This window comes from Gavialis gangeticus, unplaced genomic scaffold (genome assembly GCF_001723915.1).
Source record: "Gavialis gangeticus isolate Ggan-Ray unplaced genomic scaffold, GavGan_comp1, whole genome shotgun sequence".
In the NCBI taxonomy this organism is placed as follows: Eukaryota; Metazoa; Chordata; order Crocodylia; family Gavialidae; genus Gavialis; species Gavialis gangeticus.
Window position 1 is genome coordinate 577,779 of NW_017729013.1, and position 26,487 is coordinate 604,265.

Genomic DNA, 26,487 nt, shown 5'->3' on the forward strand with positions numbered 1-26,487 from the left:
ATGGTGGTAAGGTCAAAGGTCACTCTTCTCTATGGTTGTAAAGCTTGGGTGACCTACAAGGACCACCTGAAAAGCCTGGAATGCCATCACCACCTCTACCTCGAGAAGATCCTTGGCATAAAGTGTGAGGATTGTTGCACAAATGTCAGTGTCCTCATCAATGCTGACACCGCTAGTATGGAACCATTGACTGTTCAGCATCAGTTGCAGTGGACAAGACGTCGTGTGCACATGTCTGATGTATGCTTACCAAAACAACTGCTCTACTCCCAACTCAGCCGAGGACAAAGCACATGAGGGCCAGAGGAAATGCTTCAAGGACACCCTGAAGGCAAACATTAAGAAGCGTGGCATTGACACCACAAATTGGGAAAAAACTAGTCTGGGACAGGGCTACATGCCAATGCTTTGTGAGAGATGGCACATCTTACTTTGAAGAAAATTGTCTCACCCTGGAGGCAGAAACATGACATAAATGGAAGGAAATAAAACAAAACTGAGAAAGCTGTGATCTGACCCTCCCTTTAACCACTACCTGTGGCATTTGCCAGAAAGTCTGTGGCACTAGGATTCATCTACAACCCTTTAGAGAGTGATCAAAAATGTCCCTACTACCTGAAGGAGTGATCATCCTTGACTGTGAGGGATCTCCGCCACTGCCAACTGTATCAGAGGCTAAGGTTAAAAGCTATACCATACTCATCTGACCACTTGGAAGCAGGGCATACTAAGTGCATCTGCCACATTTTGGGCCTGACTGGTGGAAGGGTATGGGAGGGAAATGGGATTTGTCTTTTGGAGGGACTATGTGGCTGAAAGGTGGATTTCTTCCATTGTCACCCCTTTTTTAGGAAGATCATGCGTGCTCTGTTGGAAGTGATTGCATATCTCCATTCCTTGAACATTGTCCACAGAGACCTGAAGCCTGAAAACATTCTCCTGGATGATGACATGAACATTAAACTAACTGACTTTGGCTTCTCCTGTCAGTTGAATAAGGACGCAAAGCTCAAAGGTAAGATGACTGCTTGATCCCAGAGGAATCAAATAGATGGAAATGACCTGCTGGATTCTCCAGGCCAACTTCTTGGCAGGTCAGGATTTCTTCTTCAGTCTGTTCTCCAGTCTTGTCCAGTCTCAGTTGTCGAGTCTGGGAGACAGTTAAGCAGGCTTTTTGTCAGGAAGTTAATCCTCAATTTCCTTTTTCCCCACTTTCTCGCTCTCTCTGTCTAGTGGGCTGTAGCTGCACTCTTTCAAACTGTTATCTGTTAGCTTTCCCCTTCCTGAATGTTCACACATTTCCCATTAAGAGCACAGTTTTCAGAGGCACAGGTGGCTGCGAGGCACCTAGCTCCCTTTGCCTTTGTCGCTGTTCAAATAATAAGTTATAGGTCGTCAGAGGAATATAATATCAAGGTCCCCACGCGTTGCTGTTATATAACACACTTGTGTTGTTGCTAGAAACATTCCATCTAGGAGCACTCATTTTTCTGAGATGAAAAATCCTATCCTTCTCTTGCAGAAATCTGTGGCACTCCTGGCTATCTAGCACCTGAAATATTAGAATGCTCCATGGATGAAGAACATTTAGGGTATGGAAAGGAAGTTGACATGTAAGTAGAGCATGCCTATATACCAAAAAACTTCCCTACTACCTTTGGAACTACCCTCTCATGGCATTAGTCTGAGGTTTACTGCAGAACTTCTCATGGCCTAGGTTGAGGGGGTGTGCGAGATGAGCTTGCTAGTACAAATGAATCACCAAGCACAGGATCTGAATAGCAACTGCCACTTTCTGGAACCGATGAATAGTCTCAAATTAGTGCCTCAAGCAGATGCCATCTTGTAATTGTACTGGTGGCCTAATGAAATGGGCTACTAGTCTGCACACAGGAGTCAGAGACAAGCATGGCAACCTTTTAATACCAGTTCTGACCAATGGTTTTTGCCTCTGATTCTTTGCTGTCCTTCACCTGTTTTGCAGAGGTATGATGAGAATTCATTTCACTAAAGCAATCTGAAGCAGAGAACCCATGATTGTTATTAACAGGTCTCTACACTTCAGATAGCAGCACTTGATCACCTGCCTCAGCGGTGCTGCTTTGCCAGAGTAACGCTAAAAACCACTAAAGTACCACTAACAGTGATAAACGATCTACATCTGCCTGGGTGTCCAGTATGGTCTTATTGGCTTCTCAGTGAAGCCTGTAGTAAAGTGTGAAGTTTGGTTTTACGCCCGCTAAGAGAGCAGTCAGTAGTTTTGCCACAGACTCGAATAGAGGCAGCCGCTATGGAGATGAGCGGCTGTGAGCAATCAAAAAAAACCCTGACCTACTCGATCCTTGTCACCGTTAGCCCTCTCTTTTTAGCCCACATTAAACTGGACCCTGATTAGTCTCATGGGTGCAAAGCACAAGATCCCCTTGCTAGCCCCTTCCAGCTTGATTTAGCATGAGGTACAGTACAGCCTATGCAGGCCTGAATCCAGCTTTGTAACTGGGCCCTCTGGCATTGTCAGGCTGAAACTCCTAGACCTTGAGGACAGTTGAAGCCCGGGGCTGGATCAGAATTTTGCGGCTTGCTCCTGTCTCTACTGGACTGTCACCTTGCAGCATGGTGGATACTGGTGCATATTGCTACTGCCCTGCATTGCTGTTTGCAGGTGGAGTACTGGCGTGATCATGTACACGCTGCTGGCTGGCTCCCCACCCTTCTGGCACCGGAAGCAGATGGTGATGCTGCGGATGATCATGAGCGGAGATTACCAGTTTGGGTCTCCAGAGTGGGATGATCGGTCGGACACGGTCAAAGATCTGGTAAGTGCTCACCTGCTGCCAAAGGAATAGGACAAGGGGAGGGCACCTCCTATGCTAAACAGTGTGATCTGATGGACAGGCAATGGCAGGAGTCAGGACCTGGGTTCTGTCACTGATGCTGAGTGACCTTGAGCAGGTTACTTACCGTAATCTCTCTGGGCCTTTTAATGTCTTGTGTTTAGATGGTTTAGGGCTGGGACTGTCTCCGACGGTGCGCTGGTATAGTGCCAGATTAGGGCTTGAGTGTAATGCAAATAACCAGAGGGCCATTTCCAGGCAATGCTATCATTATGCTGTCTCTAGCCTTGAGGAAATAAAGACAGGTAAGTATCCTGCATTACTGACTGGCAGAATGCTTCTGGGGAACAATGAGAAGAGATGGGCCTGCCACAGAGTGAAGATCCACCTGCCTGTGCTTTTCTTGCAGATTTCTCACTTCCTGGTGGTGAATCCTCAGAAGCGTTACACAGCCAGCGAAGCGTTGGCTCATCCATTCTTTCAGCAGTACCTCGTGGAAGAAGTGCGGAGCTTCAGCCCTTTCAGAAAATTCAGGGTAAGTATGATTCTTTTGAGATCTTTCTATCCTGATGACAACTGTTTAAATGGGAGATGCTTCAAGTATATTGGACATGAGACCATATAAACATTTCAGTCTGATTATTAAATATTTACTTGAGACAGCAGATATAGTCCCTTCCCAGCATGTAGGCTCTGACACCGGCTCCCCCAGGCTAAAGTAGAGTAGAATCAGGTCCTTAGATAGGGATCCAAACTCATCTCTAACAATATGGAAGAAAATAATAGGAGCTAGTCAAAATGGGCTTACCCATTAAATATGAATGATTTGGAGACAGACCTCAGTGCAGATACTGGATATGCCAGCAACAACTGGCTGAAAGCCAGCATGATAGCAGTGACCATTTTATTCATTATCTTCATTATCTGACTTATCCTACTGCAAGAGGTACATTTGCTTTTTGGCAGGTGTACCACAAATTTGCTCTGCATCCTCCCCAAGTGCCACTGTAATCTCCTTGCCCTAACTGATCTGCTGCTGTGCTTTTTGCTCTCTGCCCTGTGCTCCCCGCCTGATCTGCTGCTCTGCTTTGTTTCCTGCTCTGCGTTCCTGCGAGTCTGCTGCTCTGCTTTCTGCTCCTTGCCCTATATCTACAGCTGTGCTGCCAGTCCTCTCCCAGGTCTTTCGTATGTCATTTGTAGTACATGTGCCACAGGTTGGCCACCCCTTCCCTAGAGTTTTTTTTTTTCTGAAAGCATTAATGGATGAAGTGTGTTACAAGGAGGGGTTTTGAAGGTAGTCTTATGTCGAGCTTAGGTTATAGTTTGTATGGGATGGATAGGGATGATCTTGCCTCAGGCAGGGGGCTGTTCTAGATGATTTCTGGAGGTCCCTTCTAGCCCTATGTCTCTATGACCAAGGAAAGGGTAACTTACTTTTCTTTTGGCTGAGCAGGAAGAGAGGGATTCCAAAAACCAAATGCTCCCACAAACCTTAGGAAATAATTAGTACATAGGTGAGAGAAGTGAATCTCCCTCCGTGCTAAGTGGAAAATATGGAGACATAATTTCTCCTTCTCTAATATATACAGTTATAGAAATATTAGGTAGTATAATAACATTAGGTTAAGCATTTAAAGAAAGAAGTAGAATAGGTAAGTCGATGCCATCCCATACACTGATCATGAAGTTAAAATTCTGGCCTGGAAATTAGGCTGCCTGTATTAATAATAATGTTATTGCCATCTTCTTTCTAAGCAGAAGTCTTCCTAGGCGTGTGCCCTGCCCCACTTTCCTCCTTCACACTGTCTGAGAGACTGAATCAGTTTAAACTAATGAGCTATTGATTAAATTAATTTTGCCAAGGTGCCTGGGAAGGAGGGTTCAGCATCCATGAAATTTCCAATTGCATTTCAGGTCATCTGCCTGACAGTTCTGGCATCCGTCCGCATATACTATACCTATCGGAATGTGAAGCCAGTTACCAGAGAGTTGGTGACGCAGAACCCCTACGCATTGAAACCCATTCGCAAACTGATCGATGCCTGTGCGTTCAGAATCTATGGACACTGGGTGAAGAAGGGAGAAGCACAGAACAGAGCTGCCCTGTTTGAGAACACCGCCAAGGCCATTTTGATGAGCATAGCAGCAGAGGAAGAGCTATATTGATTTACCTGACTAAAGCTGCACCCACGGCGAGTAAGCTTAAGAGTTTGCTAAGAGTTTAAGCAAGTAAAACCTTTGGAAACTAACAGCAGTCTCCTTTATGGTTTCCTAAGGAAAATCTCAATTTGTAACCATGTCAACACTGTGTGGGTCAAATAATGATATCCTTTCTTTGCCTCAGTCCTTCGAGTTACCCATGTATACAGCCCCTGCATGGACTCATTGAACTCCAATGAGTTGTCTGCATCAGGAATCTGCATATTATACTGATTCAGGACATATTTAAGAAGTGGCCTCTAATCTTGCAACTGCAATTAACTTCAGGTACAAAAGACTCTTAGCAGAGGCACGTGGACATCCTAAGCACCACAAGCTATGCCCAAAATGAATTGGACACAATTTTTTGTACACAACTCTTTTTTGGCTTGGCATGACTTTTGAGCACAAAAGTGCAGGGAAGGAGGGAAGCAGCCTTTAAAATGCAGCTCACCAAACAGAGAAGCCCAAAGCAAAATCCCAGCTCTGAAGTTTGGATCCAGCTCAAAATCTGTATTCTGCAGCTCTGGTCTCTATTTTAGAGAAAAGCAACCAAAAAAGAAAGGACGATAGGGAACATTAGTGCTACTCAGATCATCACCTTGCCCACTCACAGGCAGAACACAGGGGCATACTCCCTTCACATCTGGTCAGGAAAGAATTTAATTAACTATTTTTCAGCCGTGCAGAAGCCTCCGAAGTAAGGCGCGCTATGTTGTTTCTGTCGTTATCATTTGCTACAAACTTCCCTAGAGTTCGGGAGCTGGTTGCCCACACTGTTGCAATCAGCGTGGGTACAGGGAATCAAGGCTGAAAAAAAGCTGATAGAATTGGGGCCTGCGTGTCTGGCTGAGGCTAACTTGAGATTTCTGGTTACGATTAGTTTCTCATGAAAAGTGCAGATTTTGCCCAGCTGAAATGATTAATGCATTAGGATCACATCTGCCAAATGGTTTTGGAACATTTTCAGAGCAAAATGTTGGATTTTGCGTTTCTCAAGTTTTTCATTTAGCAGTTCACCTACAGCAAATTTTAGAAGGTTAAAAAAACCCCAAAATTAAACAGTTTCTGCTTGACCCTCGTTGGGTTTTGTTGTTGTTTTTCTGTTCATTTATATCAAGTCAACCAAAACAAGATCTTTTGCATTTTCCTTAATTCAATCACTCTTCTGGAAACAGCATTCAGAACCTTAACGTTAATGGACTCGGCTCACTCTTTCCTTTCTTTCAGTGATGGGCAGTATTCTGAAGTGGGACTAGAATCTGCTGTAGCACTTCTTTTAGTCAGTAAATACTGTTATACCATTAGCACTGCTCGCTTCAGCTACAGCAGTAAATATCTAAGCGCTCTTTAAGCATGGGAGACATTTTTGCTCCAGGATTTTAATGCTTTAGGTTAAAGAGCAACAATTCACTTTATACAGCTGTGATTTAGGCTTTTAAACACCTATTGAATGAAGGAAAGTGTACACTGCAGCTAACGTTGACCCATGCATTGCATATTCATTGAGAAGTTTGAAAAGGTTATGTGGCTAGTACATAGAACTTACATTGGTCAAAACATCCAGTGGGTTTGCTCTATTTATTTCTATTTATTTTATCTGTGCATTCGGAAATAAATATATATGGTTTTGTAACTGTTTACATTTAAATTTAACTGTTTAAATGTCAATAAATGTGCTTCATTTTACTTAGCTGGTGTGCTGGGGAATTGTTAAGACGCAGCACTTTTAACTCTTAATATAAAGCCATGGAATAATATTAAGAATGGATAGTAAAGAGATTTAAGGCGTTAACATGACCAAATCCCATTGAATTTCAATGGGAGTTAGCGGCCCAGCCCTCTTAGCCATGGTTTTGTAGCCCCAGCCATAATACTTAAGCATTTATCTTCAAAGTGCTATAGACATTTGCAGGGATGGATCCAGGAGGGTGCAGTGGTGCTTTCATTCCTGCTTCACTCAACTTGTAAAACCAATTGCCTGGGAGGGGCAACCACATTTATCAGCCAATGCTGATTCAGTTGACTTCGTGGCTCATTATCATCTCCCTGATTCCCACTAATTTCTCTCCACTCCACATGCCCTCTCTCCTTTTTAATGGTCTTGATGTTCCACTATTGAAAGTATCCTTTTTTCTGCAATTTTCCTGTCTGTTAGTCCCTATTTCACAGCTTTGCAGACTGTTTTTAGTTCTATCTAAAAGCCTTTAAGTGCGATCATGTTAATTCAGATGCAGAAACAACTGAGAGTGAAGTTTTGGAGGCACGGTCAAGGCAGTCAAGAAGGCTAGATTTTGTTTTATGGAGCTGAATAAGAGACATATATTTAACCATAATGACTACAGGACTAATGAAGCAGTGTCTTTTGACCATCTTAACTGTTTTTCGCCTAGTTGGTTGTGGTTTTTTAAACTTTATATGTCATCTAGCAAATTAGTGCCTTTTCCAATAATTGTTTTTGTATAGTGTGACCCTCGCCCCCAGCATATTAGTAAAGCATCTGGTTTCTCTTTAACTGGAGAAAAGTATGTGTTGTGTCATGTGTGACAATGTGCCATACCATCTGCACAACCCCTTTTCAAAATCCTAGATCTACCTGGGGAACCGTGAAATAATCCATTCTCCCAACAGTCTTGTGAGGTAGGTAAAGTTTTATGATGCCTGATTTTCAGGTGGGAAGACTGAGGCAGAGATTGATTTCAATCATGTTTTAATTTAAATCATTGCATATTTGGCACTTAAATACCCTCGAGATGGCAAGAGGTTGCTCATGAGTATTTCTCTGGATTTCCGTGGAACTGTTTCCATGAAGTGCTTGCGGAACTGGGTCCACTGGGGCTGCTGCTGAGGTTAGCGGACAGTAGAGCAGCAGCATTTAAAAAAGCCAACAGGGAATTAAGGTTATCAGACAAAAAAAAAAAAGACAATGCCTGAAACCTGCCTTTGCAAAAATGAAGATTAATTGCAAATTTTTAAAACTTGCTAAATTTTGATCAAACCCAGCCACAGGGAAGTACAGTTCATCTCCACAGGAGAAAATGTCTGAGGTTATTTTCACTAAGGGACTTATTCACAGCTCTGTTTTCCTCCCGGTTTTCATAGTCGTGAGATTGTTGATATCAGCAACGCAGCGAAAACCCAAGTTATCAGAGGCTGAATCTGGTGTGTTTCCCATTCTAGGCAAAAAATAAAATCAAATCAAAGTGAATCAATTTACTATGCCAGAACTGACCATTACAATACCTTGCCTGACATCCTGCAGAGCACAAATCATGCAATGCCACCTAGTCACTTCTGCATGAATCCCAGTTACCTTGTGTGTAACTGAAGCACAATCTGTGGTGGAAGGGCGTCTGGTGTTTAGGTACTTTAAAAATGATAGCTATGGGGATGTTTTCAAAGTGCTCAGTTTCCATTTACGTTCCCAAGTAGGTGGCTACATCTTCTAAAGAACTAAATATCTACTATATTGAGATTTTTTTTTTTTTAATTATGCTTAAAACTAGGTGTCTAAATGGGAATGGAGTATTTAGAAAGTCTGCCCCGTAATGTTCAGAACTGCCTCCAGGGATCTCAGCAGTGATGCAGTTTCTCTTCAGAGTTTTAAAAAATATTTCCTTTAGGCCAACAATAATTAGCACTGAGAACAAAAGCAAAACAATGTCAGTAATATCTGCAATTAATCATTTACTCATGAATAATGTAGAAACTCTACATAATCTCACTTTTTTTTGTCAGAGACTGTCTGTACAATTAAAACAGATGAAATCCCTGCCATTAGTTATACTGCATATTAGTCCTAATTTCCATTATTATCACTCTCAGCAGGAGTTCATTTATATTCCCTCCCATCCTATTGTGCAGGGTGCTTTTCACCAGCTGGCTGCACTTCACTCCAGAGATGGCTTGGCGTGGAAAAGCATTTTCCGATAAATACAAGGTATTAGAAGAGTATGCTTGGTACTAGAAGAAATTAAATTATTACTGCTAGATAATAAAAAGAAAGTAACTCAGAAATAATTTACTAAATGGAAATAAATGTGAATTATCGTGGAACCCTAATAGTAAAACAAAGCAATCCTGGGGCACTGCAGTAAATTCATTTACCTTGTGGTAACACGAGCTTTATGATTGGCTGATCCATCCATTGTGTCAATCCAAGATGCGCCCCGCAGGACATGCATTTTCTGAGCAGGTTGCCTTGATGAAGCTGCAGGAGGTAAATACTCTGAGGCAGTCCATTCCCAAGTGTTCCCTAACAGGTCATAGAGCCCTAAGATAAAAACATTGTTCATGAATATCCACAGAACAGCTGTACTTTTAATATATGGACCTCCTGAAAGCACTTTGGTGCACTCAGGATTATGGTGTTCAAGCCACCATCGTAAGGATGGTGTAATAGCCACAGTAGGAGACTAGAAGTCAGAAACTCTTGGTTTTATTTCCCGCTCTCTCATTCTTTCTTGGGCAAGTCTCTTATCTGCACAGTGTCTCAGGTCTCCCATCTGCATAATGCAGCAATACTGCTTGCTTATCCTCAAAAGGATGCTGTGAGCCTCAGTTAGTTAATATTAACAAGGTGCTTTGAGACCCATTATAAAAAAAAACAGAGTAATGCATTGTTTTTATAAATTAATCACTGCAGGGAATGCTGGCTTTTTGCATTAAAATACCAGGCCTACAGCAGCCAATTTAAACAACATTAAAAACCACGACAGTTTTCTGACATGCTCAGTATCATCACATCAGGATGCCAAGAAATGTATTAGTTTGGATTTTCAGGGCCAGCTTCCATCACAATATTTCATTTTATTATTTCTAAATGGAAATTAACAAACGGATGAACTTTCAAGGAAGACAAAGGTGTAGGTCCTGTACCGTAACTGTTCTGAGGAGGGAATGCTTTCACTGGGGAAACACCATGGTAACCATCTTCTGCCGTATCAACCTTTGGGAAATTTCCCTGTGTGAAGAGAAGGTTTCACTCTGGAGAATGAATAGCCAGCAACACAGAAAGAAGCAAAAGAAAATGACCTCCAATAGAACCTCATGTAACTTAAAACAATGGAAATAGCTTTACAGATGTAAATCACAGACAAAGATACTTTCATGGGATCAGTCAATCCAAGAGGGAGACATGGGATACCGACAGATGTGCAGCTCCCTACAGTAACTCATGGCATTTTACGGAAAGCGCCATGAGTTAGAAGGTCACTGTTTGGGCAGGAGTGGTGGTGCCGGGGAATCGAGCTCCACTTCGAAGCTGATCCAGGGGAGGAGCTGCCTGCTAGCAGCCTCTCTCCCCTAGACCTGTCCCCCAGCCCCCCAGTGCCCGTGCTGTCTGCAGGAAGGGAGCAGGGATGAGGGATGGGAGTGCGTTGCAAGCTGGGGTTTGCCCAGCCTGAGCTGGAGGGGGAGGGGGCTGCAAGGTGCACGGAGCTTCAGTCCACTACCCCTCCCTCCGCCCAGCTAAGGCTGGGTAAACCCCAGCCCACAGAGTGTTCCCCCTCTCTCATTCCCCCTCCCTTCCTGCAGACAGCACCAGGGGCAGGGCTAGGCACATCAGCCCAGTCCTGATCACAGGCAGGGACTAACAGAAGTTAGATGAAGGCACTCCTTGGAGCACCTTTATCTGATCCCTCATTACATGAGGGCTAATTTGTCATGCAATCGGCCACTTTTAAAATGCTCTGCAGTCATGCACTTCTGTCAGGGCATGGTTGTAGAGTGCTTTCAGGGGGCCAATCGCATGACAAATGTCCCTTCTGTCAGCATCCATGATTTCCCTCCCTCGCCTTCTCAACAAAATTCTTGATCTGAACAGTTTGAAATGTCGAGGTATCCGAATTCCCCCATTTGTGGGTGGGGCGATTACCTATTTTCTAGCCATGGAGGAAGTTAATAAAATTATGACAAGTTTGACAACAGCCGTTAGCTGGTTTTCAATATCCTAAAGAAAAGTCCGTATCACTTACTGCCTAAATACCTTCTAGGGTCACTTAAGGACATTTTTCTAAATCAACAAACCATCAGCACAACTCACAACAGACAGGATGGTTTTTGGACCCTACCTGCCACAGATTCGTGCGATTTGCTTGAAACTTGTTTCCCCAAGGATATAGTCTACCTGTCCAACAGGGAAGAAAGACCAATTAGTTCCTGCAGCTTAGTCTGTTTTCTTCATTTACCTCTCTTTAACAATTTTCCTTGATTGTCCTTTCCTGCTTGGGACACTGGGAAGAATTGTTGGCTTTACCCTTTTGCCAATATCCCTGATTAAGAAAATGTTAATTAACCATTAATTAAAAAATGAATATTTTAACTTTGAAAAAAATGCTGAAGAATGTACAAAACAAAGGACACAATGGCTCCTCATCCCAAAGCATCCCCTTATTCTTTACTGTAATATGAACAATCACACGGAGCACTTCATCCTCCACCAAAATGCAGTTCTCCCTGGAGTGAGGCCAGACTGCAGCCAAGTGAAGAAGAAATGTGTGCCTGATTGAGAAAGCAGTAGGAATGCCACTTCTTGAAGGATCAGTTTGGTTTTAGAAAGAGATCAAAGAGTTTCTCTTACATACTCTCTAGTCCTCCCCTTGCAGCAAATTCCCACTCCTCCTCCATAGGAAGTCTCTTCCCTTTCCACTTGCAAAACGCCTGGGCATCGTTCCAGCTCACATGTAACACAGGGTAATCCAGCCTGTCTTTTATACTGGATCCTGGACCTGATGGCTGAAAAGAAATGGTCAGTTTAAGATGAGATCCATCAGCTGCACGATGCCACCAGGATCATCCCCACCCACTTGATGCTGCCTGTCAGGAAGGCACTGAAACGTTTCAGAATCCTGTACTATTTCTGCATGGAAGACTTGTGTGTTTCAGTAACAAGTCTGCTAAAATGCATATGGGAAGACAAATTTGGGTGCACCCTTTTAAGCACTACTTTATCAAAGGGGAGAAATGGCAATGATGATAAATATTACACTAATAATCTGTGACAGAATAAGAGATTGAACTGTGTCCTAGGTTAATGCCATCATCACTGATCCATCCTCCGTCACATGAAGCTACATGTCCATACTCTGGACTGCTAAATGACTTGGTAATGCACCCTTCTTGTACATGATGCAGGGCACCTTGTCTCTGATTACTTGGTAGAAATTCATCATGCACCCAGCTGGGGTAGGGACAGGGACAAAACCTTAACTTTTGTCATGCAGGGACCATTTCAACTAGAAAGGCTATGGGTATTAATGGGATTCACAGCCAAGACTATAGTCTCCAGATCACCTGTGATCACTCCCAAACAGGCAGGGCTGTTCCCATCACAGAGCCCCTAACTATTGCAGATAGGCAAAATGAGGAAGAACAGCTCGGAAGGGTGCCATGTGCCCTAGTCTGCCAGGTCATCAGCCCTTCTAGTTATCTTCTGCTTCTGCAGTTACTCTGGCTCAGATTTTCAGAGGAGCCTTTGGGAATGAGGCCCCACATCCTATTGAACTGCAGTAAATGATTTGAGCACCCGACCTCCTGTGTAAATGTCAAGCCCGCCTCTTCTGCAGTTAAAAGAAACACTCACTCACCTGTCGCCAGTACGCCTTGTCAACTGGCAACCACCAGGGGGCAGACTGAGAAAGGAAACAGAACCATATTAAAGACAATCCCACTAACTAAAGATCCCCCTAATGGACGGCATGACATGCCGCACACGTTTGGGAGCATGTAGAGCAAGTAACAACAGTATTTCTGAGTCTGGAAACAGATTTTGCAGCTCAGTCTGATCAACTGGCTCATTTCACAGGCACGTCTATAGTGGTTATCAGTACAGCATAGAGGCATCTGACTTGAAAAGTAGAACTTGGGATTTCTATAAATCCATAATAACTTTCAGGCTTTCTGCTTCAAACTCTGATGAATAAATACTGCAAAACAAAACGTGTTTTCTTCCTGCCCATCAAGAGGTCATACCTGACCTCCCCCGCAACAAATTGTTCCAAGCGGAAGTCAACAGACTGGGGTCTTGAACTATGTAAGAGCCAATCCAATCCTTCTCTCATTGAAACTGGGTGCGTCTACACATGCAATTAATGCGACTGAATATACTCCAGCTCAATTTGAGCCAGAGTAAACCAATCCCGACATCACCATCCACACGTGTATTTAAGTGCAGTAATTTACTGCGCTGCTGCATACCACTTGTATCTGATAGGACTATTCAGCAGTGCAGTAAATAGTCTGCTGCGCTCTAATTGCCGCACATGTGTAGACAGTGATGCTTTACTATACAGCAAATTAGTCTGCTGCAGTCTCATGTGGACACACCCACCGACAGCAAAACACCCATTGACTCCAATGGGTACAGAAGCTGGTGGTATTACCCAGAAGTAAAAATGTCCATCAAGATCTTCCCCTGAAGTTTTGGAGTGTATAGCAACAAAGTGAAATGATATAATACGATAAGAAATAAGACAGAAAAACTCCCCAGTGAGTCTCCAATCCATTTCTAATCCCTACGCTTTCCAAAGGCTTGTGCCTTTTCCTCTGAGCATCTGCACTAGACAAGCTGAGACATTAACTCCTTTTGCCACATGGGGCCACAACATGTAACTGCAGAGCTTTCAAGAACAGATCTGTTTCTATTTATTCCACTATCCTCACATTGCCCTGAACTCAGAAGACAAGCCACACAATCAGCTTTTTCGACTGTTTCAAACAGATCCCACTTTGTATTGTCCATGTCACTTCATAACACCCTTCAAGAAACACATGAATATTACCTCCAGTTTCTGGGTCACTTTCTTTTTCAGCTCTTCAGATACAAAATCCTCGAAGACAAAGCTCCAGCCAAATGTTTCTGCTTCTGTTTTGTATTTCTTTTCTCTGACAAATTCCCTGGAGTAAATATGACACACTTTGGATTATACAATCTCCCCATAGCAATACAGTAGATCTAGAACTGAATTTCCTAATATTCCAGAAGAAAAACAACCGTGGATTTCTGGCAAAAATCAGTACTGAGAGACTTGCAAATTAAAGTTTTTCTTGAATCCCCCAGAGTAGGTACAGTTCTGAGAGAAAACAAGAACATTTACTGCTCAGCCCTGATCTGGAGGGATCCCCTGTAAAGGTGATGGGTTAGTTCAGTTTCTCTGATCATGCACTAGTCTCTCTGCTGAGGCTGCCAAAAATACGATTTTTGACCTTTCCAGTAGAAAATTAACTGAAATAATTCAAGTACCAATTTTTAGCCACTACCAGTTTGTCCTGATACGTGCAAGTCTCCAGATTCCATTAGTAACTCCATCCGGTCCCAATGAACAAAGCAAATGCAAAATATTGCCCTTACCTGAAATTCCTATTCGTGATGGGATATTTGTCTATAGCAAATGCCTTCACTGTCACCTCCCTGACAGGCCCTTCTTCATTTCGACCATTGGGTGAATTTGTCCCCATCTGGAACTTCCCACCAGGCAACTGAACCGTGCTCCCATCCTCTTCAGAAGCTGTGCGACATGATCCAACGTAAGGAGAAGATTAATTGGAGACACCAGCATCTGTATGCACCTTGTTAGTGGCCCATTCGTCCCCAAGGAAGGAGGTTGACAAGTGGCTAATCACTATCCCTGGCATTTATACTGCCCTGTATTCTTTGATAGCGCTTCGCAGAGAGTAGACCAAACATCCCAGGTGTGACTCCACCGAAACCAATGGATATATCCCAGAGATAAATGTAGACTTCATACTTCAGATGACTCGTACAGTACAACGGGCCAATGCTGCCGGTTTAGATTAGTCACTGCTGTTTGATGTCAGTTTATATGCCGGGGGACATTGCAGGATATTGCTTTGGGATGTCGGTGAAATTCACTCGGGTCTTTCTCTGAAGGTTTTATATGCAGGGTACAGGGTATCTAGCCACTAAGAGAACCTCCTTTGCAAGTGATCCAGCTCTGCCACCTTTAGTTGCATGAAGTGACTCAGGATTTAACAGAGAAACAGAGTGGCTGCCCACCTTCTGACACCACTCCCCACCTCCATATAGACTAGCCAGCATAAATGCTGTTGTAATAGAAATAAAAACAAAACCTGATGCAGAAACAGAGAGAAAAATAAATACACAGGGGCTGAGACTACCAGCTAGAGAGAGTGAGGAGGAGAATTCCTTGAGCTTCTGTATCATCACATGGCAATTGGGCTTGAGTCTGACTCAGTTTCTCAACCTGTGGTATGCATACCCCTGGGGGCACACAAGACACAGGCAGGGGGTACGTGGGTACCCCAACACTCGCTCGCCCTCTTTTCCTTTCAAAACAATGGCAAAAAATCTGGTGTGCCGCACATTGCGCAGTGCTTTAAATTCCCCAGTAATAAAAAGCACTGGGTTCAGCCCTCCTAGCTTTGGCCTTCATCACCTCTAGCCCAAATACATACTTGATCAGTGCACCCCTGGTGTAAAAGACGGCAACCCTCCCCACAGCAGATCAGACATGTCATATCATGGCCTTATATACACAGCTCTCCTTCCAACGTATGGTACATATTAGTCTGTAAACATAAAATCCCCTGGAAAATTGACTGTTGGGGTACTTATTAACATTTTCAGAAGTTAGGGGGTACTTGCTACTTAAAGGTTGAGAAACACTAGTCTGACTGACCAGGCACAAGACCCCTAAACAGACTCAGGTTTTGGATCCAGCTTGTGCCCTAGAGACAGTAAAGAGTGTGAAACCCACACCCCACTTTTACAGTGCAAGGTGGGGGTGCAGGTCTCTCTGTACCTGCTCCATTAAAATGAGCTTTGCTCTAACATACGTAACGTTTACTGTTATTTTCAGAGCTGCCTGCTGGTGAGGTTTCATCTTAAGGCAACCCCTCGAGCTTCCCTGTGGTTAAAGGAATGATTTGAGGCTTGGTGCAATTCAGGAAGTGCTTCCTTGAGCTGAGCACAGTGTAACAGCTTTGGGCAGGAAAGGAAAGCGGGGAGGGGGGAAGCTGCTTATAAGGCTTCCTTACAGTGAGGTAGAAGGCAAAGAGCAGTGGACGGGGTGGGGGAGAGAGCGGGTGCAGAAAGACGTATGGATGGGTGCCTCAACTTACCTTGCAGAGCATGGCTGCTCCCTAGCAGATAGCAGCAAAGCGAGAGCGCCAGCTGCACGCCCCTGGGAAGGGGGAAGGACAGCATCGGAGCCAGACACTTGGGAAAGGGAGGTGAATTGGGAAAGAGATGAGGAACTGCGACCCAGAAGGGCTCAGCACAGGGGGAAGTGTTTCCGGATCTCACTCTGGAGGAGACTGCAGCCAACTCTCTTGCAGCACAAGTCCCCGCCTCCTCCTGTCTGGGCTGCACAGGGGAAGGAGGCCGCAGCGAGCATGCGCAGGAACGAAAGAAGGGGGGGGAAGAAAAAAATCAATGGTCTCAGCCAGCGTAGGAGGGAGGATGGCTTTGTACAGTCCACACTATCACGTATAAACAAGTCTAGGTTCACAGGAGATGTTTCTAGAAGTCAAGTTTTTCCTGAGAACTATTTACATCAACACTAGTTGAGGCCCACTGCAAAAATAAACTCTACAGTAGCAAACAGGACAGGGAGTAGACAGCAGAGCGGATTGGGCAGAGGGAGGAGAATCAGGACAGCACCTCAAAAGGGCACAAAGCCAATTTGCGGCACCGCTGCCAAAAGGGTTATTGGCCCCTGCTGGTGTACTCCATCTGCGCAGGCAGCTGTCCCATTTGCTTTCATGGCTGTTTTTAAATCTTTGGCAGGGAGTTTTCAAAAGAAAACTTCAGAATACATAATCATGGGGTTACAAGTGCTGGACTCCTTCCCCTTTGCCTCCTTAAATGAAGAAGCTTCATATGGACAGTTTCTCTAGTAGGTTTATGTAAGGAAATAGTTTTGCTTTTTTGTTCATCCATTCACATTTCGGAAAGCAGCAGATGTTATCAGACTCATATCCACATTGAAAAGCAACACTGGAACAGTCCAAAGATTTAAATGACTAGCAAGTACCACTAGATTTGTGGAAAATTAACATCTTTAAGTCTCTACAAAAGCTATGCAAGACTAGAGCTAGCTTTGCTGGGCTGAGCCAAGAACATACAGGCAACAGGGCCCATACTGTTAGAAGGTTGTGCTATTGGAAAACTAAAGCAAAATCAAGTTGAATACCTGCTGTTATTTTGATAGCATTGTAGCAGGGTCTACGTTTTCAACAACTGTCTCCCAGGTGCCACAGCAGCCTATGCTGCATTAGTGAATTGGTATTAAAAGCAGCCCAGAAAAATCCTTAGGCTAAAATGCATACTATTAGAGTCTACTTCAAAATATAAATATGCATGTGTTGTTAGGATATTGCCTATGAAGAATCATCTTTCAACACAGGTCTAAGCCATTGTAAAATGTTATCACCCCCATTCTGAAAGACAGGAAACTGATGCAGGGACAGGGAACAACTACCTAGTTCAATACCACGCCTAGAACCAGAACCCAGGTTTGACCTCTTTCCCCTGCCCCAGTCCAACACTCCACCCATTTGGAAAGCATCTTCTATAAATTCTTAAATTAGGCTCCCCCATCCCACGGGAAATGTTGCGGATTACAGGGAGCTGCATGTAATCCCATATGTAGAAACAGAAGCAAGTTACACCACGGGTAGTTCAGCGATATTCAGAAAGGTGATGCACAGATGACACGTTCTGGAAGCAATGATATCTCATGGAAAACTATACTGCTGTACCATCATCTTCATCCAGTATCATTATTCCAACCAAAACGCAAGTTAAATAAGTGACACTGCTACAAACAAACCACAGAACAGAAATGTTTATTGGGCAGAAATGCTGTAACTTTAATTGTACATTTCAGTGCAATTAAAAATAAATAACTGATTGTAGAACCTAATATTTGAACAGGTACTATTCTTTGTGTGGGGCCATGTTTACTGCATCAAAAAGGACAGCTACTTCTGTTACTGTGAAAATCCACCGGAGGCTGGGGACGAAAATGCCTTTAGTTGGATTTTTTTTTTTTTTTTAAGTTATTTCAAAAAGGCAATTCCCTACTCAAGACGACTATCACAGGATGAGAAGAGATTCAATTCAACCTTTGAGAGACGACATTCCAGCTCGCATAATTTCATCAACCAAAAGAATGTTGCTGGCGATCACCGTGCTGGGTAGATCAAATGAAAAAAACAACAAACCTGTTAAAAATGCTGTATTATGTTACAATTCATCCAAACAAGGACATTATCTCCACTTCTCTCCTTAGGAGTCTGCACCCCAGCCAAAGCCCCAACAGATTAAAGTTTTACACTAGACTCAGTCATTTAAACAACACTAAAACACTAATAGCCAATTAAGATCAAGCTTTCTTTCTTTGTTTCCAATTGGAGAGGAGACATACTTTAGGATGAGTATGACAGTGTAAAACAACTACTTCCCCTTTCTTGTACATTGCAAAATGGAGGATAAAAACCAAAGCCTTTCATGTAATAATCAAGTCTCAAATAATTTCATCAAACTTGGATAGCAAAGTGTTTGTACAATTTAAAAGTTAACCCATTAAAAAAAAATCACCATGAATGGAGCAGTTGCTTTTTGACATTATAGTTGTCCCAAATTCCAGCTACTGCAGCCAACATTGGTTCACCTGGAAATAAAAATAAGCACAAAATAAAGGCAACAGATAAAGCTGAAAACACCTGAATGAAATGTTAAAGTTCTGAGTTATGAAAAAAAATGGTAAGAGATTAGCAGGTTTTTGTCATCTGTGAAGCATGCTGCTACTGCCCCCAAAGGCAAAACATCTTCATACAAAACCCCCCCAACATCTAGTCTTTGCATGTAGTCACATTTAAATGTGTAGAGATCCACATTACAAGCTTCATATTACTTAACTCTAAAGTAGCCCTACGTTGTTTAGCAGGCAACAGGTCAACAAGTACTCTATCTACCATCAAGAAAAGCTGTTGTTAAATAACTTCCAGGGAATCTTAAAACAACACTCCCAATCCTGCAAAACCTTCAAAAAGCTAACGTGCAACAGACTTGCCATAAAGAATAAGTTTTCACTTCTCTCAAAAACCCCACTATATTGCTGACTAGACAAAAGCCAACTTATTTTATTCACAAGTGTCTCAATATGGGGTTTTTAAGAGGAGATTCTTACCAGTGTTCAGATCAACTCCAATAAGTTGCCCTGATTCTGCATGTTCTGTCTGAACTTTCACTAGGGTTTCTTGGGAATCATAGCCAGAATTCTGAGCAAGCACCTTTTAAGAAAGAGGATGAGATAGATTATGTAAAAAATAAGTAGCTGTTGCAACAGTAATCCACCTTAATGTTAATTTTCTATTAGCTTAAACTAACTGCTTGCTATCTACTTCTCCAGTCAAGAGCTCCTTTATACCTTAGGAATAATGAGCAGAGCATCAGCAAAAGCTTGGACTCCAAGCTGGGCTCTTCCTTTTATGGTGGGCTTATATTTAACGAGAGCTTGAGCAATTGCCACTTCTACTGCACCAGCCCCTGGAACTACACAGCCTGTATGTAAGGAAGATAATAAACAGAGCCATTACACAGCGATGTCAAACAAAGCAATGAGACCACGTGATTCATGTTAATGGATATATATCAGTACAAAATGTTCATGAAACTCACAGGCTTTTGTGTCTAAAACAGCATCCACCACGACAGGTGCTCTTCAAACACAATCAAACCTCTTTTTGAGAAAGGTGAGAAATGAAACCAACTTAAGTATTTAGGTTTCTATCATGCTCCCCATAACTCATGCCTAGACACAGCAAGAATAGCCTTTTACTCAGAGTCTCCTTGTCCCTTATTTAAAGCTTAGATAGTAGTTGCTGTAGTCCAGCTGAACTAGTTTCAGCAGAAAGAGCAGAAGAATCAGATGAGATGATAGATAACACTTACAGGAATTATCCAAAGTTCAGCTGTTACAGTTTCTACATTAACAAATCTGCAGTTCTTGCATATCAAAAGGAGAGACTTTTTGATTCAAAAAACTTTCCCTTCTGAAAAGAGATGTTGGCATGGAGGAGAAGCAGCAATTTTGCTACCTTTAATATCTTACTGTAGTAGTGCTCTACCTCTGGCCCATGGGCCAGATTCCAGCCCATAGAGCCGTCTCATCTAGCCTGCGGAGCTCTCCACAGGTCTGGAAATCTGGTGGCAGCATAACCAGTAGTGAGGTTAACCACTCCAAGACCTTCAGCAGTTAACACTGCTGCTGCTCCCCTGTTAAGTATTTGGCCCCATGGGGGAACCCGGTCATCCAGATGATGCAGGCCTGCAAGCCAGTTCACGCCACAGCCACCTCTGGCATGTGGAGTCACACCCCAACAGGATCCTGCATGTGAAGTCACACCTGTGCACTGGATCGCATCTATGAACTGACTCCCACATGTTGGATCTGGCCCACAGACCAACTCTGTGCCATTTATCCAGCCTATTTAACTGGACAGGTTGAGCAACACTGCTTGCTGTAAGCAGTGATTCAAGATATTTAAAAAACCCATTATTACCACCATGCCAAAGAATTCTATTTCAGTAATCCTTTCTGGCACGCCTGCTAATCTGATGAGATAGCGAGCTGAAGGCAAGTTTTTCAGTTGCAAAGCATGCCTTTTCCTCCTTCTCTCTCTGCTCTTCCTGAAGCTCTATTTAACCAGATCTAAAGTATTAAAATTTGCTGTGCTGCACTCAGAGCCTTTTGTCTTAAATTGTTGCCTTCCAGCATTTTAAAAGCACTTACTACATTCATTAATATTTAACAAAATACTAACAAGACCCTGGAGAAAGACCATGTGTAACTGAAGTCAAATCTGATCCACTACGTGTATCCACTTTTTAAAACATGTCAGCTTGGAATACAGCATGACATTAGAAATAGTTAAAGTGGAAATACTTTAGCATGGTGTCTGACTGTATGAACTATTGATAAAGCTAACACAGAATTCATCCATGCTTCTTGGCAGAAAAGTACGTATGTAGGAAATGAACAGTTTACAGATGTCAGCGGGTCCCCTGAATCTTACTATACCAAAAAATTACTACGGACTAGACTTACCATCTTCAATGGCATTTTTTACAGCACGCAGTCCATCTCTTACTGCATCCTTGATTTGCGTGAGTGTATGCTTATTGGGTCCCCTAATCAACAGGGTAACAGAACGAGGATTGTCACACTTCTCAATAAAGGTGTATTTCTCTTCACCCTGTATCACAATATTACTGTGTGTTCATATAAGATTTTTGCTCAAGAACAAATAAAGCAGCAAATAAATAAATATATACATCCATCACAGCATATCTATGTAAAAAAAAACCGAAATAATTGAGCAACATAGGTACATTTTTAGATCCACGGATAGTCAGAGGGATAATTAACTTTCACACTAACTTTTGAAAAGGGGAATAGTAGAGATTTTTCTCTTTACCCTTATAAATTATGCAGGTTTCATGTCATCCTAGCTCTACTTTCAATAAAGAACACACTTATTCCTTGTCCCCCCCCCTCCTCAGGTTTTTGTTTTTCCATCATCACCCCACAGTGTACTTCATATATTTTTCTGGCAATTAGTGTGTGGCAGTGACTTTTATGAGACATCCAATATTACTCTCAAAATCATAACTGGATCATCATCGGTGTCTAAATGCCTTCACAGAACTCCCTGTGTTTAAGAGTACTAAGCATTAACAGCAAAACCTGAAATAAAGCAATGATGCAGACATTGAAAAGGAGCCAACAGTGTACCTGTTAAGTTCAAACTCAAGGTCATACATACCAATGTATACTCATAGACAAGCCCAGCATGTCCCAGACACTCAGGCGTGAGGTCCTCCAAAGAATTCATGGCCATACCACCACAGGCAAGAGTCAGTCTGAAAGAAGATAAGACAAGTCGATGGTGTTATATACATAACTAAATATAAAATAACTTAATGTGAAGTTGGAATCTTTGCTCATACCAAACTGAAGAGTTAGGAATATCACATCACATAGCTTGAAAGAAATTAAGCAAACTTAAGTGGCCCTGCTTATATTAAATAGCTCATGGTGGATGTGAAGTACAGTAAAAGCTCCGTTAACTGGCGCCTTACAGGCCAGCATGTTCTATTAACCAGCATGCCAGCTTGTCAGGTAAAGTGAAACCAGAAGTGCCCACCACGGCACTTCCAGTTTCTCCAACCCCACACAGCCCAGTGCAAAGCAAGCTGCGCTGCCGAGCCCTCATGGTCTGGGGCATAGCAGGCTGCGCAGGGCCTGCCTCCCTGTCCCTCAGGGCCTGCGGGAGGGTCGGCGATGCCCCAGACACGGTGAGAAGTGGCGGCCGAACGGGCAAAGACACCTGTTGGGGCCTCTCAATTAACCGGCATATTTTGTCATCTGGCACTGCCCCCCCTTCCCCATGGGTGACAGATAACAAAGCTTTTACTGTATGTGGATGTACTTTGTGAATAATTTCAGAATAGTGCAGAAGAGGGCTAATTGTTCTGAATTTGGAATTTATTGGCAACATCATCATTACATGAAATAGGATTTTTTTTAAATGCATCAAAATATCTAAACTTCTATTAACTGACAGTCATTGCTGCTTAAGAACTAGACAAGTTAGAAGTATGGGTAGATTTTACTCAAGCTTTATTTAAAAAGAAAAAGGTTACATAAAGTCAGACAAACTCTGGAAAAGCAAGTCTTCTTTTCAAGAACTTACCTCTCCATGTTCCTCCTTTTTGCTCTTCGCAAAGCTACTATTCCTTCTTTTGCCAAAGTATCTAATGAAAATGGGTCAATTCCCTAATAACAAGAGAAAAGCTTCTATTAAGAAAGTGTAAAAATAAATTCACAGACCAGCACAAAGGGCCAATTCTTCCTCTTAGCAAAGAACTATGAGAATATCTGAAAGCAAATATCTCTACCCCTTATTAAGGCTTGTGTGAATCACACAGTTAATGGACACCAAGGCATTAAGCCTGCCAGAAGTGCCACCGTGTGAGAAGTAATTTTTCCAGTTATTTCCCATGCTTGTTTATCTTACCTTCTGATTGATTACGATAAATCCTTTATCTGAATCACCACAGACTCCCTTTTTCAAGTCAATAATTTTGTTTACTCTGTCTTCAATGAATTTTCTTTCTGCTTTTACTAGCTTTTCTCTTTCTTCCGCACTCTTATAAAAGAATCCAGAGCTCACCTCTCTAAAATGAAAAGAGGTTGAGGGAAAAACATGACAATCATTTACTCACAGGAAAGAACACGTAAATTTAGTCAGAAGGTATCTTAAATAAAAGTGCAGTTTAACAGTCGCATAGTACAGCACCACAAAATATTTGTTGTACTTCTGAATATATGCAAAACAAAAATGACGTTTTTCAGTACAGGAGTAAAATAGTATTTTAGTAGTCACATATCAAGACACCCATGACTGACATACACTTGGAGATGCTCACTATCAATGTACACCGAACACACAGACATTACCGACTTTAAAAAGTTGTCAGTCAGTGAGATGGCCAACATCTCGAAAAACAAATAACCTACTCCAGAAGCTTACTGGCCCCTTACCAGCTTCATAAATCTGGATAAGATTCTGTGCTGTTTGCTTTTATTTCCTCTTTTACACAGCTGAGCTTATCTTACGCAGATATTTTGGAATACTTATTCTCCGATTTCTTTTAGTCTCTGGCTTACACTTACGTTTTTTCATATTCTAGAGATACGTTGCAAGTAAGTATATAAGCATCTTCCACTCTTTTTTTCATATCCGGATGACGAGCGCCATGATCCAAAACGAGTCCTTTAATAAGCCTGTAAAGAATCAGTTAGATGACCTGTAAGAAATTCTTCATCCTTATTTGGGTTTTCATGATAGGCAGTTGAACAAAATTCATAGCAAAGCATATTAAACATTGATTACATGCCTGTAGGTATAAAAATAATTTGGATCATGTATCCCACTTCCATGGACATGCCTACTCTGTGTAAAGCAGGCTGTTGTTAGGACTGTAATAAGGAAATATACCCTAGCATAGCATCTGACTGCATAAGCTACTGAAAAAGCCAATGCAGAATTCTTCCATGCTGCTGATTAAGCTTGTCCTTATGGAGGCTTTTGAATGACTGTGGTCCCAATTTACCTAGTTAACGGGCAATTACGATAGCATTATAAATTCTCTCCATGTCAGTTGGATTCAGCCCTCTGACACTAACAATGATAAAAGGGTTAAAACTCTGTTCACTTCGTAGTTCAGGTTTATCTCCACTAGAAATGGACTTAGAGTTTAGAGCTCAATTAGTGTAAAAGGAAAAAGGGAACGCTTCGTGTCTTTCAGACAGTCTGAAAGTACTTAAAAGTATAATGCTCTGAGAAAAAGGCATGTGTATATTACCAAGGCACTTGTCCTATGTTGGAAGTATGCCTGCATCCATGACCAACCAGCTGCAGGCATATTTGTCAGATTGTCAAGTTTAAAACGGGAGGGAGCTTAAACTCTTAAGAGGAACAGTTTCACTTACTTCCGTCTCTTCTTGTTAAGAAGCTCTAGTTAAGAGCTCCCACTGAAGATGAACAAAACTGCAGGAAGTTACAGGAAGTTTTCCAAATGTACTTTGCAATGTTCCTGTTTTGTAGTTTCTCATGTGGTCAGTTCCCCCCACCCAACATAAAAAGGTAAGAAAGGCTATTTTAAAGATGCATGAAAAAAGCAACACCAAGCGAAGGACCTCAAGCTTTTCACTATTTAAAAGCAACTGAGGTTCACCTTACCAATACCCCTCCAAGCAGGGTTTGTTTTTGTTTTGTATTTTATTGTTTGTATAACTACGTACGCTGTATCCGTTTCTGATTTGTGCTTCATCTCCATTATCTCAACCATGTAGAGATCAACAGGTTCATCTGGTTTTCTGACTGCCAAAATGGAATCTACTACAGCCTGAAACACAAGAGACCACTATCATACAACAAGCTCAGCTATCAAATAAAAGCAAATGGATAAGCATTTCCCCCTGTTTTTCTATGCTCCCTCTCTTCCCCTAATTAATTATCTAATGTGTCAGATAATTAGAGAGTTCCTCATCTGAGGATGAAAGTACAGTTCAAAAAAAAGATAAAAAATGTGTACACTTACTTCTGTTAAGACATCAGCCAGCTCAGCATGAACTTTAGTACGCAGAGATGTTCTGGCAACATCTAGAAGCGTCTCTCTGTCCATATCCTTGGATACTTTGACCTGCTCCAAAACTTCAAGTGCCTTTGCCTTTGCCGCTTCAAATCCTTCTGCGACTATTCTTGGGTGCAGGCCCTATTTTTCAATAAAACAAATATAAAATGGTATTAAGCAACAAAACAAGGCAACAGTTTTCCAACTGGCATTCTTACTTGTTATTTTCAAATCTGTATTACTCAGACCACTCAAATTTTTGCTACCCAAACAATGACCTTGATGATAAACACTAAAGCAATTTAGACTTCACATACTACAATGAAGATAAAATGTACTGTCCTTTTGAATACATGTAAAAGGAAGATGCTCCTTCTAATGCAGAGGAAAAGCACAGATTATTCTAGCACAGAATTAAGACCAAGGGAACTTATGAAGCACACTTGGGTGTTCACTGTGCAGTATGAATTAATAGGCATCAATTCAAGTTTTCTAACATGAAGATGATTCTTTACTTGAGTAAAATACTATTTAGTGTCATGCAATTATGACAAAAGCTTTAAAGCCCAACAGAAGAGTAAAAAACAAAAAAACCAAAACACACAACAGGTACAAGACATATTAACAGCAAAGTCAAAACTCAAAAGCATTAAAGGATGATGTTTACTCATTCCCTTACAAAAACCAAAGCTCTATCCATACCTCAGAAATATAGAGATCTGCCTGCTTCAGCAGCTCTCCGATGATCAGAACATTTGAAGTGGTACCATCGCCTGTGATGTCATCTTGAGCTGTTGCTACTTTTGCTATTAAGGAGGCTGTTGGGTGTTGGATTTGCTAAACAAAAAGAAGCAGCTAAGTGATATTCCTACAATAATGCAGCAGGGTTTAACTATTAAGAAACTAACATTAATGTCATCTTGATCAACATTAATGATTGATTAATGTTAATTGCCAACACTGATGTCATTAATATCATCTTGCTGGGACAAATTGTACATCTTCATAGTTATTTTTTGTCTATTTAAAAGCAACGCTAGTCAGAGGACTGTTAGAAATTTCTCAAACTATACATTACATTAACACTAACCAGTTCTGCTAAGATTCTAATTTTTGGCTAATTTTTGGATCCCAGCAGGCGAGGGACCGGCGGCAAAGCTGCACAGATGCGAGGGCTGTCGCAAGGGACCTCAGCGGATTGTCAAGCCTGACCCCCTGCTCAGGCAAGAAAGTGTGTGGGGGGGCAGAGGAGTTAGGGCCTGGGGG

The 26,487-nt window shown here is 42.2% G+C and overlaps 3 protein-coding genes across 4 annotated transcripts in view; 1 reads left to right on the forward strand and 2 right to left on the reverse strand.

The window, feature by feature from the left end:
- PHKG1 (phosphorylase kinase catalytic subunit gamma 1) overlaps positions 1–7,918 on the forward strand; it is an 18,647-nt gene extending 10,729 nt beyond the window's left edge. For both annotated transcript variants that reach the window (XM_019511353.1, XM_019511354.1), the window contains exons 6-10: positions 852–1,015; positions 1,523–1,613; positions 2,663–2,816; positions 3,244–3,369; positions 4,749–7,918. In XM_019511353.1, coding sequence (XP_019366898.1) covers positions 852–1,015; positions 1,523–1,613; positions 2,663–2,816; positions 3,244–3,369; positions 4,749–5,000 — 787 coding nt within the window. In that variant the 3' untranslated portion in view covers positions 5,001–7,918. The remainder of the gene's footprint in view (positions 1–851; positions 1,016–1,522; positions 1,614–2,662; positions 2,817–3,243; positions 3,370–4,748) is intronic.
- On the reverse strand, positions 7,727–16,324 carry SUMF2 (sulfatase modifying factor 2). The gene is made up of 9 exons (XM_019511355.1): positions 16,134–16,324; positions 14,383–14,539; positions 13,814–13,928; positions 12,620–12,664; positions 11,618–11,768; positions 11,105–11,160; positions 9,912–9,996; positions 9,141–9,306; positions 7,727–8,209 (listed from the first exon to the last, which is right to left on the reverse strand). Exons 1-9 carry the CDS (start codon positions 16,216–16,218, stop codon positions 8,104–8,106), a joined length of 966 nt encoding a protein of 321 aa, XP_019366900.1. The 5' UTR covers positions 16,219–16,324; the 3' UTR covers positions 7,727–8,103.
- Positions 16,325–17,845: 1,521 nt separating this feature from the next.
- The window catches only part of CCT6A (chaperonin containing TCP1 subunit 6A), a 14,156-nt gene continuing 5,514 nt past the window's right edge, over positions 17,846–26,487 (reverse strand). The window contains exons 3-14 of the mRNA XM_019511358.1: positions 25,924–26,058; positions 25,189–25,362; positions 24,890–24,993; positions 23,759–23,869; positions 23,100–23,259; positions 22,776–22,858; positions 21,846–21,942; positions 21,128–21,275; positions 19,448–19,581; positions 19,208–19,310; positions 18,616–18,688; positions 17,846–18,208 (exon numbers count right to left, since the gene is read on the reverse strand). Coding sequence (XP_019366903.1) covers positions 18,136–18,208; positions 18,616–18,688; positions 19,208–19,310; positions 19,448–19,581; positions 21,128–21,275; positions 21,846–21,942; positions 22,776–22,858; positions 23,100–23,259; positions 23,759–23,869; positions 24,890–24,993; positions 25,189–25,362; positions 25,924–26,058 — 1,395 coding nt within the window. The 3' untranslated portion in view covers positions 17,846–18,135. The remainder of the gene's footprint in view (positions 18,209–18,615; positions 18,689–19,207; positions 19,311–19,447; positions 19,582–21,127; positions 21,276–21,845; positions 21,943–22,775; positions 22,859–23,099; positions 23,260–23,758; positions 23,870–24,889; positions 24,994–25,188; positions 25,363–25,923; positions 26,059–26,487) is intronic.